Genomic DNA, 13,219 nt, shown 5'->3' on the forward strand with positions numbered 1-13,219 from the left:
ACACACACACACACACACACACATAACAGAGAGAGTGTACAAATGAAACCAAATGGACCCTTAAGGACCATGTGGGCACTCCCAGAGTTACGGACCTGTAAGGGTCCATTTGGTTTCATTTTTACTCAGAGTTACAAACCTGTAAGGGTCCATTTGGTTTCATTTGTACACTCAAGATGTTACAAACCTGTAAGGGTCCATTTGGAAGTAGGAACCCTGAGGGTCCCTGGCTGGACCCCACTCCGAGAACCACTGGTCTATCAATATCACAACTTGTGGAATTTCGAGAGCACGGATTAGTGTTGTTTTCAGTGTCTGTCTGTCTGTGTGTGTGTGTGTGTGTGTGTGTGTGTGTGTGTGTGTGTGTGTGTGTGTGTGTGTGTGTGTGTGTGTGTGTGTGTGTGTGTGTGTGTGTGTGTGTGTGTGTGTGTGTGTGTTTGTGTGCGTGTGTGTGTCCAGCTTTGTTTATTAGTCCCTTAATACAATCCTTAAAGCTGCAATCCGGGATTTATTTTAATGAATTCATATAATGTTATTTTAACCAATCTATAAGGAGGTTTAAGTAGCACATCTGCAGTGGTTGGAGGTGGTCTGGTCTCCCTACTATTCAGACCCTGGTGTTGGGTAGGACACCTTCTGGTGGACAGGTGGTAGATTTGGTGCCATTTCAGCCTAGCTTTCTCCCAAATAAAATGTTACATGACTTCAACATTTATTTATTTATTTCTGAAAGAGGGCACGTTCAACTGTCAGAAAAACACGTTTTGTCCAGCTCAGGTCATTATGCCCTAATTAAAGTATTATTAGGGCATTCATCACACATGAAATGGGACAAATGTCCACCCTATTACAGGACATAGGCTACTTATATCTATTAAAAAGTGTTTTCAATGTACAGTACAATTATTATAGTATTCACATTTTCTGTGTCCCTTCCTTTGCCATGCTAATTTACCAAAGTAATTATAAACAATCATGATCTTATAAAGCGCATCATTTTGTTACTTTGCAGATTTTGATTATTATTACAAAACACGCATTAACCACTTCATCCCTATATACTTTGGCTATTTGAAAATAGCCGATCTACAGGCTCACAACGTGTCGCAAAGCTACACGTTGTGAGCTTGTAGATCTGCTATTTTCAAAAGATTTCGTATACATTTTGATTTTGAACACTTGTGAAATGGGACATTCTGCATAGTGAGTACTTTTACTTTTGATACTTTAAGTATATTTTGATGCCAATACTTTTACCGAGTATTCGCACATTGTGCTATTGATACTTTTACTCAAGTAAAACATTTGAGTACTTAGTCCACCACCACTGATGACTTATTGCCTGAAGTTCACGAGCTCATCTCCCCTTGACAAACGGGATTGTCTCTTGCATAAGCGGTAGAAATCTCACGCTACATTGTGGTTCACGGTTCCGGCTGGGTGGTGCTCATGTGGGTTCCTGTGTGGATGTGTTGTTAAGTGGCTTCCTGTGCTGTGTGCACTGTGCATGAGTATTATTACTCAAAGGGGAAGTGTGGCAATCCGGAAATTAATGGTTAATGGACTGCAGCATGCTCTGTAGCCTTTAGGTTTGGTCTGAATAAACAATAGGCCTATGGATTTGCAATACAAATTTGCATTTGATGCACGTATCCAGAGGGACTTTAGACTTTGAATCTGTGCAGTGGTTGAGTCATCTTGACTTTCCAAGATCATCAACCTTAAAGCAACCAGCTGCTTAGAGCAGGGGTTTTCAACAACAGGGGGTCCGGGACCCCTAGGGGGTCCTCAGAGTTACTACAGGGGGTCCGCCAAATCTTTGTGTGGTGGAGAACATTAGCCAAAAATGGCAGATCTACAAGCTCACAACACCTCACAGCGCGAGGAGTTGTGAGCTTGTAGATCGGCTATTTTTGGAGAGTCTGCATTGTAGTGTATGTATTACTGATGAATTTGCGTACAATGGACCACAATGGAACTTGTACTGCTAACAAACTTGTTAATAAAGTATTCAGTCAATCAATCAAAAACATGATCAGACAAAGACTGTGTTCAGTTATTTATGCTCTAACATTTCAGAATATGACAATGAAAGTTGTATATGTGCCATGAAGGTCAAAACAAACAAGAAAAGGTCTATTTGTTTGAGGTTTAGATGTAGGAAAGGAAACTCATTTCAATATCATGTGTAGACTGCCAAAACGCCATAGTTTGGACAGTAGATGGTGCTATTATTATTTACTCCCCTCTGTCTCAGGGACTTTCCAGGCCCCTTGTGACCGGAGTATGTACACTAAAGGCGGCTTTCCATATACATGGACTTACCTAGCCCCACCCCACACCGCCCACCACAGCAACGGTTTCCACTACAATGAAGTGGGTAGAGTGGTGTGTAAGTGGTACTAAACTGGTGCCTAAAAAGTACCCAGTCTTGGGTAGGTCTGAGCTGGGCTAAGCGGGGCTAAAGCTGTGACTGCTACTGATTGGTCGGCTCACAGCTGTGTCTGTCCACTCAGGTCTCTGTAAAATGTAAACACTACGGTAGCAGTGTTGCCATGTCCACTTATTATAAGCGACATTGGGCTTATTTTTCTGTAAAGTTGCTTGTAAATATTGGTAGTACTTTTACTCCACTACAATTATCTGAAAACGTATTAGTTACTAGTTACTTTTCAGATATAAATGATTACATTATAAAACATACATTAACCACTTAAGCCCTATTTTATACCTAGGCTATTTGAAAATAGCCGATCTACAAGCTCACAACGCATCGCATCATTGTAGATCTGCTATTTTCAAACATTTTAGTACTTACTTTTGGTACCTTAAGTACATTTTGATACCAATAGTTTTTGTACTTTTACTCAAGTAATTCCAGACTTTCACTTGTAGATGCTTCGGATTGATACTTTTACTTAAGTAAAACATTTGAGTACTTTTTCCACCACTGCTTGTTTCTAAAATGTAGTTGATTATTTGGGGCTTGTTTCCATATGTTGTTGAAACCAGTGGTTCTTAAACATTTTCATGTCAAGGACCCCCAAATTAATATGTATTTGTCAACATTATATATGTATATATATTTTTTAAATAGCAGATGCACACACTCACAATGCGTCGGATCGCTACGCGTTGTGAGTTTGTATATCTGCTATTTTCAAATAGCCGTAGATAGTCGCTTCTTTTGGGATTGTTTTCATAGACCTGATTGCTTATTTTTTTCTGCTAAACCTGGCAACAATGAATGTGCGACGATACACGCTAATAATGTTTTTTATATAAGTGATGGCAACGTGTTTAGACACCACACAGGTCTTCCCAACAATAGCGAAGATTAAAGTCAGGGTGAACATGGCCAAATAATAACTTAAGAGCCAAACTAGCTCTGAGGAAGCACGCTAGCATTTAGGCTAACCCTGTAGCCTGAGGCTAAGTTGGTGTGTTAAAGAAAGGGGCGTTGATTTCCTTCGGGAGGGGAGGGGAGGGTGGGGATTTTGCGAGTGGGGACTTTTGTGTAATGGAAACGCAAGACATTTTGAAGCGGTGCGGTGCGGTTCTGGACTGTACTGGACAGTGTCGTGCTTAAGCTGTGATGGAAAAGAGGCTTTACTTTGATGATAGGAACCTATTACACACACACACACACACACGCACACGCACACGCACACACACACACACACACACACACACACACACACACACACACACACACACACACACACACACACTTATGTGTGTATATCTCTTATCTGAAATATCTATCTTATCTTAAAAATATAGCAACTAAGAAACCCATATTAATGGTTTCAAAAAGTATATACAGTATACAATGAAGGTGACATAGCTCTGTACCCCTTCCAACTGTATATACTTCCCCATTTTCTTAAATAGTTTTTATTATATTTTGACACTTGCTTTGACAATGTAAATGTATGTTTTCTCATGCCAATAAAGCTCCATTGAATTGAATTGAATGGTATTGGCTTTAAGTTGGCACCAGCATCCAATATCTTCTAATCATGCTCTGTGTCCTTTGTCTCCTTGCAGAACATTTGCCGAGTGTCGACAAGGCATGTGAGAAAGGACACAACACAGAACCGTCTCTCAGATATCAGTTTAAAGGCTTCTCTGGACACCGCCCACTGACCCTCTGACATTGACCTCTCCATCATGCCATTGATTGTGCTGTCCACTTCACAGCTGCTATGGGTTCGCTTGGCAGCCCTGGTGTTCACCTGTGTGGCCTTCAGCGTGGCAGCCCACGGGGCCATGCTTCCTCACGGAGGCATGGCTGACTGGAGCATCTTCTGCTGGGCCTTCAGCTTCGCCGGCACCCTGCTGGTTCTCCTGGTGGAGCAATTCGGCCTCCAGGCCCGAGCCCCTGTGTCCTGGTCCAACTTCCCCATCACCATTGCCTGCTATGCCGCCCTGCTTTGCCTCTCTGCCTCGGTCCTTTTCCCTCTCTGGTTCATCAAGGACCAGGGCCGTAACTACGGCGAGATGCGGAGCTACCGCATCGCCTCCACGGTCTTCTCCTGCCTGGCGGCCGTGGCCTACGTGGGGGAGGTGAGCCTCTCCAAGGCCAGGCCCGGAGAAGTGGCGGGCTACATGGCCACGGCCCCGGGCCTGCTGAAGGTGTGCCAGACCTTTGTGGCCTGCGTCATCTTCATCCTGGTGAGCGACCCCGTGACGTACGACGGGTACCCAGCGCTGGAGTGGTGCATGGCGGTGTACTGCATCTGCTTCATCCTCTCCATGGTTATAGTGGTGCTGTGCGTGGGCGAGTGCACAGGATACCTCCCCGTCCCCTTCTCCAAGTTCCTGTCGGCGTACGGCCTCCTGGCGGTCATCATGTACCTAACCGCCACCATCATCTGGCCCGTGTTCCAGTTCGACAAGCAATACAATGGTCGCTACCAGAGGCGGCCTAAGGTGATCGCCACGGCAGTGCTCACTGCAATCAACTTACTGTTTTACCTGGCGGACCTCGCGTACTCTGCCAGACTGGTGTTTGTCAGCGTTTGACGGAGCAGGGAAAGAAGGAGTGTGGAGTAATAGAAATAATATGAAACGCACCATCTTTATTTATACAAATGAGTTATGCCACAGAGAAAAGGAAGCCTGGCGTGGTTTTGTTCAGCTGATGTTACAGTACTAGTGAAATAGATCGCTAAGCGTTTTATTATTTAATTTTCTGTCACGGATTTGAAATTCTGAGGTGAACCACTGAGAGAGGGAAACCCAGAAAGAAAATAAAGGGGGAAAAAAGCTGACTTGTGTATGTGCTTGTGTAAACAGAAGCCCAGATTTCTGCAGTGAGACCATTTCATACCTCTGCGGGTACTTTGTTAAGGTCGTTGGATAAGGTATACCTTAAATGTGTGTAAATAACACATTTACCCATATGCGAAATTCAGTGCAAAACACAATGTAGAGGATCTTGCTTTGATCAATGACTGTACTACGAAACTGGCTGCGATCACAGAGAAAAATGAGAGGAACTTCAACAACTTTATAATTTTTCATATTCACCCCAACTAAATCATGCCTTTTCCAATACGCATGAAGTGCTTTTAAAAATAAATAAATGACCAACCAGTAATTGTCACTAATTCAGTGACAAGGACAGAATCCCCTGCCTGTTTCCCATTCGTGATCCGTTTGGGTTCCTTAAAGCACTAGTTCTCAACCTGTGGGCCAGGGTCCACAGGTCGGCTGCGAGGGTATTCAAGTGGGTAAGTGGGTCTCCAAATAATTGGCAAAACACTACAATTTCAATGATAATCTAACATTAATATTAAAAAGTTTTACCAATAAATAAGAAGAAAAGTATACTATATATGCTATAGTTCCATTGATCCAAGATGGAACAATCGATCGATTGGTCATTAAAATAAACATGCTCAGAAAATGCACGCGTTACGTACCACCCATTAGCCATTCGGCTGCCGTGTTAAGTGGTCAGATGGGTGGGCTGCGAACGCTTTCAAGATTTTCAAGTGGACCCTGATCCAGAGAAGGTTGAGAACCACTGCGTTGAGAGCGCTCAGCCAAACCCGGAGGCATCGCTGTTGTTGGGTAATGAGCATGGGTCTCCGCTATGGCGGGCGAGTGTCTTCCCCTCTCGTTTATGACACCCAGAGGCCAAATGTAGACATATGGCGTCTGGGTGTCATGAACAAGAGATTTATGAGAACATCCATAGAAGTTCTATATGGAAGCTTCAGGTTTATGACAAACTTCCATAGGATTTCTATGGAAGCTTCATGCATATTCAAATACCGTAATGTCTGTACCTTGAATGTGAACTTTGAACTGGTTCAGTTTAGGTTGATCTGGTCCAGTTTTGGTTCATCAGTTACAGATATTGAGGCTGCAACTAAATAATTTCATATATATATATATATATATATATATATATATATATATATATATATATATATATATATATATATATATATATATATATATATATATATATACACCACTGTATATATATATACGTGTTACACCCAAGACAAATATGAATTCATGAATTCAAAGAAAATAGAATGACCTATACAGTAACCTTATTAATAAATATTTATATAAAGGTTGTGTTCAATTATCACACTGTAATGCTTATTGGGACCAATGTGACATCCCTTGTACTGTTGAGAACATGTTCAAGGCCTCTGAAATGTTTGTTTAAAAAAAAAAGTGTTAGTTGTTAGTTAGTTGTTTGAAAAAGAAAGTTATTCTCTGTTAGAAATCATTGCTATATAGGGTGTTTGTTCAGTAACAGGGGTCTCCCCACTTCATTACAAAAGAGACCTCATAAACAAGTGAAATTGAAATTGATGAAACAAAAGCAGACACAATTAGAACTGGAACGTTAAATTGAAGCTGATAAATGGGTATTCTCTCCTGACTGGATGAAGTGGTGACAGGCCTGAAAATGTTTTTTTCTGTTTATTAAAGAGATGGGGAGTCCCCTACAGTATATAGCAATGATTACAATCACAATATTTTTTCCCCACCAATTAATATCACTTACTTACAGCACCTTTAGGCAAGTTGCGAATTTACGGAAACCAAAGCAGACAGCTGGAGAAGGAATACATGCAGTAGATCATGAGACTTTTTCCCCCCAGGCCCCACTTTAGCATGCAATTACTGGGTGTTACACACTGAGTGATGGGGTGAGTACTTTCAGGTATCAGGTGACATACTAGTGAACAGGTAGGCATGGACACATGTATATGTTCTTTAAACCGCACCAGTTTGGGAATCTTTTTGGGGAAATTATCTTTTTCTTATTGGAGCCTCTTGAATGAATACAATATTGAATATTGGAATGTTTTGTGGCCATTTTTTGAGAATAAATATATATTGATGCGTTCATTATACCATAGATTTTGTTTGAATTTGTTGGATTTACATTGGATGGGCGTATTGAAGATGTTACCTAGTTTGCTGAAACGGAAAACAAATGTCTTGTGTTACAAAATATGCAGAAATGTTAAACATTTCTTTAACAGCTTTGGTGTTATTGGAGGTTGAGATAGTTTTAGCAATGGTTGACTTCATATTCAAATATAATACAATTACGTTTTTGGTTACTTGCGAATGTGAAATTTGCCTCATAAGAGAATGAGGTTAAAGAGAATGAGGTTAATTAGACAGTATGTTTAGTAGTAGTTTTAGATGGGTTATCATGTTATAAGCAATATACAGTATTATATAACAAGGAAAATCATAAATGTTGCCAAATAGGTTTACACACATATGGGGAGTCACAATTCTCCAATTCCATCGTTCAAATTGACTAAATTGTAAGGTCATTGTTGGATTTTAGATGTTAACTTTTTAAATCACACTGTCAAAGCTTCTTACAGGTGATCAAACTCAAGCTGTAGCTGTAAGGCACTCTGCTGCCATCTAGTGGCTATTTTTTTAACTGCAGTGTGCACTCCGCATCAAACAGCAGTTTTATTTTTGTTTCAATGCCCATGTCCCTTATTTGGTCAATTAATGGTACATAATGGTATAATATACACCCCATCCTTTTCCCCCCAATTGATATCAATAAAGACGTTTCAGTATGGAATTATTATGGACTTATAAATGAGGACATGAGGACTTGAAATCTCTGTTTGAAAAAGCCATGACATAGTTCTGTGTTGCTGTGCTGATAGAGGGTCTGGACCCAAAACTGTACATATCTTCCCTTCTCTACCAGTTTATCACAAGGCTTCCTCCACTGTATAGGAAAATGATGTCTGTGGGGTCTTATAACAGCAGTGCTTCTCAAAAGGGGTATGTGTTCTCTTTTGCACCTTAATGTCTAAATATCATGTACAGTACAGTATACCTGCTGCTATGTTCTTGCACTACATGTTTGACCTCATGAACAATTCAGATTTTTCTTTCTTCTCCTTGCTGTTGCTAAACTAAATTAAATCAAACACTTGAGTGCTACAACCTATATTGCATAGAAAGCAATATTTGCACATTTACTTGAACGTATTGACATCAAAACTTGACTTACTTAAAGTCAAGGTTGTCTTCTTTCCTGTATAGTAGAGGCCCTAGGAGGGGTCCACGCGTACCCTCTTATTTTTTTTTCTAGTTTAGATTTTTGGCATCCATAAGACCTCTAGTATAGGGATTTAGATGATCCCAAGAAAAAAAGTGGTCCAAAGTGTGTTTTTTTCAATGTTTTATTACCCCTATGAGACCTGCAGGATTGCTGGCTGAAATGCCAGCGAGACTGTCTGTCGAAGACTGTGGCACGCTCAAATTTAGACGTAGCCCAAAGATAGAGATATCATTTGATTCTAGACAACCTCAGGTTTCCAATGGGACCAACCTTGTCATGCTACCTTGTAGGTAAGGGGGCTAAATACCTAAGGATTCAAAGTTAGACAACATTTTGTCGAGGGAAAAACAGCCATCACTATTTTCCAAATGGTCCCCTGAGCTGTCACCTTGATATAAGTGAATTGAAATGGGTTACATGTATAACTACAAGCCTCCCCTGTACATTAATGCCACATTTATGCCAATCTCATGCAGTTTTGGGCAAGAATCATGCCGTTCATTGCATGCAGTACAAATATGTAATTTCCGCCTATTGTAAAAAGGAGACCACTTTACTGTATCTATAGCTGCATGAGACCACTGTACTGTATCTATAGCTGTATGAGACCACTGTACTGTATCTATAGCTGTATGAGACCACTGTACTGTATCTATAGCTGTATGAGACCACTGTACTGCATCTATAGCTGTATGAGACCACTGTACTGTATCTATAGCTGCATGAGACCACTGTACTGTATCTATAGCTGCATGAGACCACTGTACTGCATCTATAGCTGTATGAGACCACTGTACTGTATCTATAGCTGCATGAGACCACTGTACTGTATCTATAGCTGCATGAGACCACTGTACTGCATCTATAGCTGTATGAGACCACTGTACTGTATCTATAGCTGTATGAGACCACTGTACTGCACCTATAGCTGTATGAGACCACTGTACTGCACCTATAGCTGTATGAGACCACTGTACTGCACCTATAGCTGTATGGGACCACTGTACTGTATCTATAGCTGCATGCATGATACCACTGTATCTATAGCTGCATGAGAACACTGTACTGTATCTATAGCTGCATGAGACCACTGTACTGTATCTATAGCTGCATGAGACCACTGTCTGCATCTATATCCCACTATACTGAATCTAAACCGCTGTACTGCATATATAGATTACTGTACTACATCTATAGACCACATACATTGACCACTGTACTGTATCTATAGACCACTATACTGCATCTCAACTCAATGGGGGGGGGGGGTCCACAGATGTGTCTATACACGAATCCACGGAGCGCTGCCCTGGGCGCAGCCATTGCTGCGGTGTCAACGCTCCGCGGACGCGACACCGCAGCAATGGCCGCCTACAGGCAGCTACAGGCAGCGCGTCTGTGGATTCGTCTATAGAAGCACTAGAGGGGTCTACAGATCACGCCAGTGGTCTACAGATGCACTAGAGTGGGCTAGAGAGGCACTAGGAGTGGGCTAGAGAGGCACTAGAGTGGGCTAGAGAGGCACTAGAGTGGTCTACAGATGCACTAGAGTGGGCTAGAGAGGCACTAGAGTGGTCTACAGATGCACTAGAGTGGTCTACAGATGCACTAGAGTGGTCTACAGATGCACTAGAGTGGTCTACAGATGCACTAGAGTGGTCTACAGATGCAATAGAGTGGTCTACAGATGCACTAGAGTGGTCTACAGATGCACTAAGGAGTGGTCTACAGATGCACTAGAGTGGTCTACAGATGCAATAGAGTGGTCTACAGATGCACTAGAGTGGTCTACAGATGCAATAGAGTGGTCTACAGGTGCACTAGAGTGGGCTAGAGAGGCACTGGAGTGGTCTACAGATGCACTAGAGTGGTCTACAGATGCACTAGAGTGGTCTACAGATGCACTAGAGTAGTCTACAGGTGCACTAGAGTGGTCTACAGGTGCAGTAGAGTGGTCTACAGATGCACTGCAGTGGTCTACAGATCACGCCAGTGGTCTACAGATACACTAGAGTGGGCTAGAGAGGCACTAGGAGTGGGCTAGAGAGGCACTAGAGTGGTCTACAGATGCAATAGAGTGGTCTACAGGTGCACTAGAGTGGGCTAGAGAGGCACTGGAGTGGTCTACAGATGCACTAGAGTGGTCTACAGATGCACTAGAGTGGTCTACAGATGCACTAGAGTGGTCTACAGATGCAATAGAGTGGTCTACAGATGCACTAGAGTGGTCTACAGATGCAATAGAGTGGGCTACAAATGCACTACAATGGTCTACATACCACGACAGGGGTCTACAGATGCACTAGAGTGGTCTATAGATACAGTACAGCATTCTATAGATACAGTAGGTAGTCTATAGCTGTAGTACAGTGGTCTCATACAGCTATAGATACAGTGCAGTGGTCTATATATACAGTACAGTGGTATATAGATGCAGTACAGTGGTTTATAGATTCAGTACAGTGATCTATAGATGCAGTACAGTGGTCAAGATGCAGTACATGATCTCATGCAGCTATAGATGCAGTGGTCTCATATAGAAAGAGATGCAGTACAGTGGTCTAGATACAGTACAGTGGTCTCATGCATGCAGCTATAGATACAGTACAGTGGTCTCATACAGCTATAGATGCAGTACAGTGGTCTCATACAGCTATAGATGCAGTACAGTGGTCTTATACAGCTATAGATACAGTACAGTGGTCTCATACAGCTATAGATACAGTACAGTGGTCTCATACAGCTATATATACAGTACAGTGGTCTCATACAGCTATAGATACAGTACAGTGGTCTCATGCAGCTATAGATACAGTAAAGTGGTCTCCTTTTTACAATAGGCGGAAATTACATATTTGTACTGCATGCAATAAACTGCATGATTCTTGCCCAAAACTGCATGAGATTGGCATACATGTGGCATTTATGTACAGGGGAGGCTTGTAGGTATACATGTAACCCATTTCAATTCACTTTTTTCAAGGTGACAGCTCAGGGGACCATTTGGAAAACAGTGATGGCCGTTTTTCCCTCGACACAATGTTGTCTAACTTTGAATCCTTAGGTATTTAGCCCCCTTCCCGACAAGGTAGCATGACAAGGTTGGTCCCATTGGAAACCTGAGGTTGTCTAGAATCAAATGGTATCTCTATCTTTGGGCTACGTCTAAATTTGAGCGTGCCACAGTCTTCGAAAGACAGTCTCGCTGGCATTTCAGCCAGCAATCCTGCAGGTCTCATGGGGTAATAAAACATTGAAAAAAACACACTTTGGACCACTTTTTTTCTTGGGATCATCAAAATCCCTATATTAGAGGTCCTATGGATGCCAAAAATCTAAACTAGAAAAAAAAATAAGAGGGTACGCGTGGACCCCTCCTAGGGCCTCTACTAGTATCATCCTCAAATGTCCAACTCAGTATCGTGTAGCCACGCCCTTGTCTCGCCTCCGTGGTACAGGGGACAGGTGTTAATTATGTGTTCGGCAGTCTGCCAAGTCTTCATAGCTGATTTGAAGCAGCCGTCTCCAGTGCGCAGGCGGTTCAGTAGGGTCCATTGCCGGCGTGGTAGGTCCTCTCCTTCAACGGCATCTCCCGGTTCAACAACATAATAACCCCTTGGGGATAGCTTCCATGACAATAGAAAATGATTAGGAGTCACAGGATTGCCATATTTATTAAGAAATAAAGAACACGTGAGTCAAATTCTAGACTCACTAATAAAATACCTTTCTAATAAAGGATATTTTGGTTAGCCTATTCCAAATTAAATAATAGTTGTGGGGGATTTTTTTTTTGTATATTAAGGACCAAACATGTGTTTATGTTTTCGTAGAGGCACTGTAATTATACATTAATACAAAAGGGAGGCCACCTAAATGAGAGAGTATGTAGTTTAGAATAAAGTTCCATGTAGATTTAGAGTTGGCCAGAAAGTGTTTGATCCAATTAATTTTGAAAGTGCTATTAGAGGAATTCAAGAAAATTGACACGGCTACTACAGGTACTGGTATTCATAACTACAGACTCAGAGTCCTTTAGTGAGTTGTGCTTTTCCAGATAAATCTGAACAGTGATGTTCAAGGAATCTCCACAGTAGCCTGGAAACCAGACGAATCTGCCAGTGCAGTGATGTTAGTGTGGCCATGCCAGGCTATCTCTCCAGCACGTCGTCAGATAGTCATTAAGTCAACTTGATGATGACATAATAGGCATATTGTTTTCTAAAGGATGAATCCCAGGTTCCCAAGGTGTTCAATCATCATATCAAGTTATTTTCTGAAGCTTCAGGCAGTTAGTGGCTGAGGAGAGAATTCCCAGCATGCCTTGGGGCACGCCCGCCTGTACATGTTTCATGTTCTATTCTGTGTGTAATGTTTTGGCCAAACAATGAGACATTAGGGTTAATTGCAGTGAGCACCGCCCCTGATGAAGAGTATTCCTATGAGAGAAGTTGCCAGAATGCTTGCATTCCATCGTCATTACACTATAAATATGTGTATGTTTGTGTGTTTCAGTGCATCCAGAGCCAGAGGTGTAGCCCAGTGGTTCTCAACCTGTTGGTTGGGACCCCCAAGGGGGGGAGGTCCTCACATGATTTTTGGGGGGGGTCCCCACACAACAGTGAAGTGACTTTT

The 13,219-nt window shown here is 42.0% G+C and overlaps 1 protein-coding gene across 3 annotated transcripts in view; it reads left to right on the forward strand.

Annotated features, from left to right (window-relative positions):
* The window catches only part of LOC308102037 (myeloid-associated differentiation marker homolog), a 7,583-nt gene extending 1,208 nt beyond the window's left edge, over positions 1–6,375 (forward strand). For all 3 annotated transcript variants that reach the window (XM_080451626.1, XM_080451625.1, XM_080451627.1), the window contains exon 3: positions 4,051–6,375. In XM_080451626.1, the coding sequence (XP_080307752.1) occupies positions 4,174–5,028 (855 nt within the window). In that variant the 5' untranslated portion in view covers positions 4,051–4,173 and the 3' untranslated portion in view covers positions 5,029–6,375. The remainder of the gene's footprint in view (positions 1–4,050) is intronic.
* The last annotated feature ends 6,844 nt before the right edge of the window (positions 6,376–13,219 follow it).

This window comes from Gymnoscopelus braueri, assembly GCF_963280865.1.
Source record: "Gymnoscopelus braueri genome assembly, chromosome: 15".
Taxonomy (NCBI): Eukaryota; Metazoa; Chordata; class Actinopteri; order Myctophiformes; family Myctophidae; genus Gymnoscopelus; species Gymnoscopelus braueri.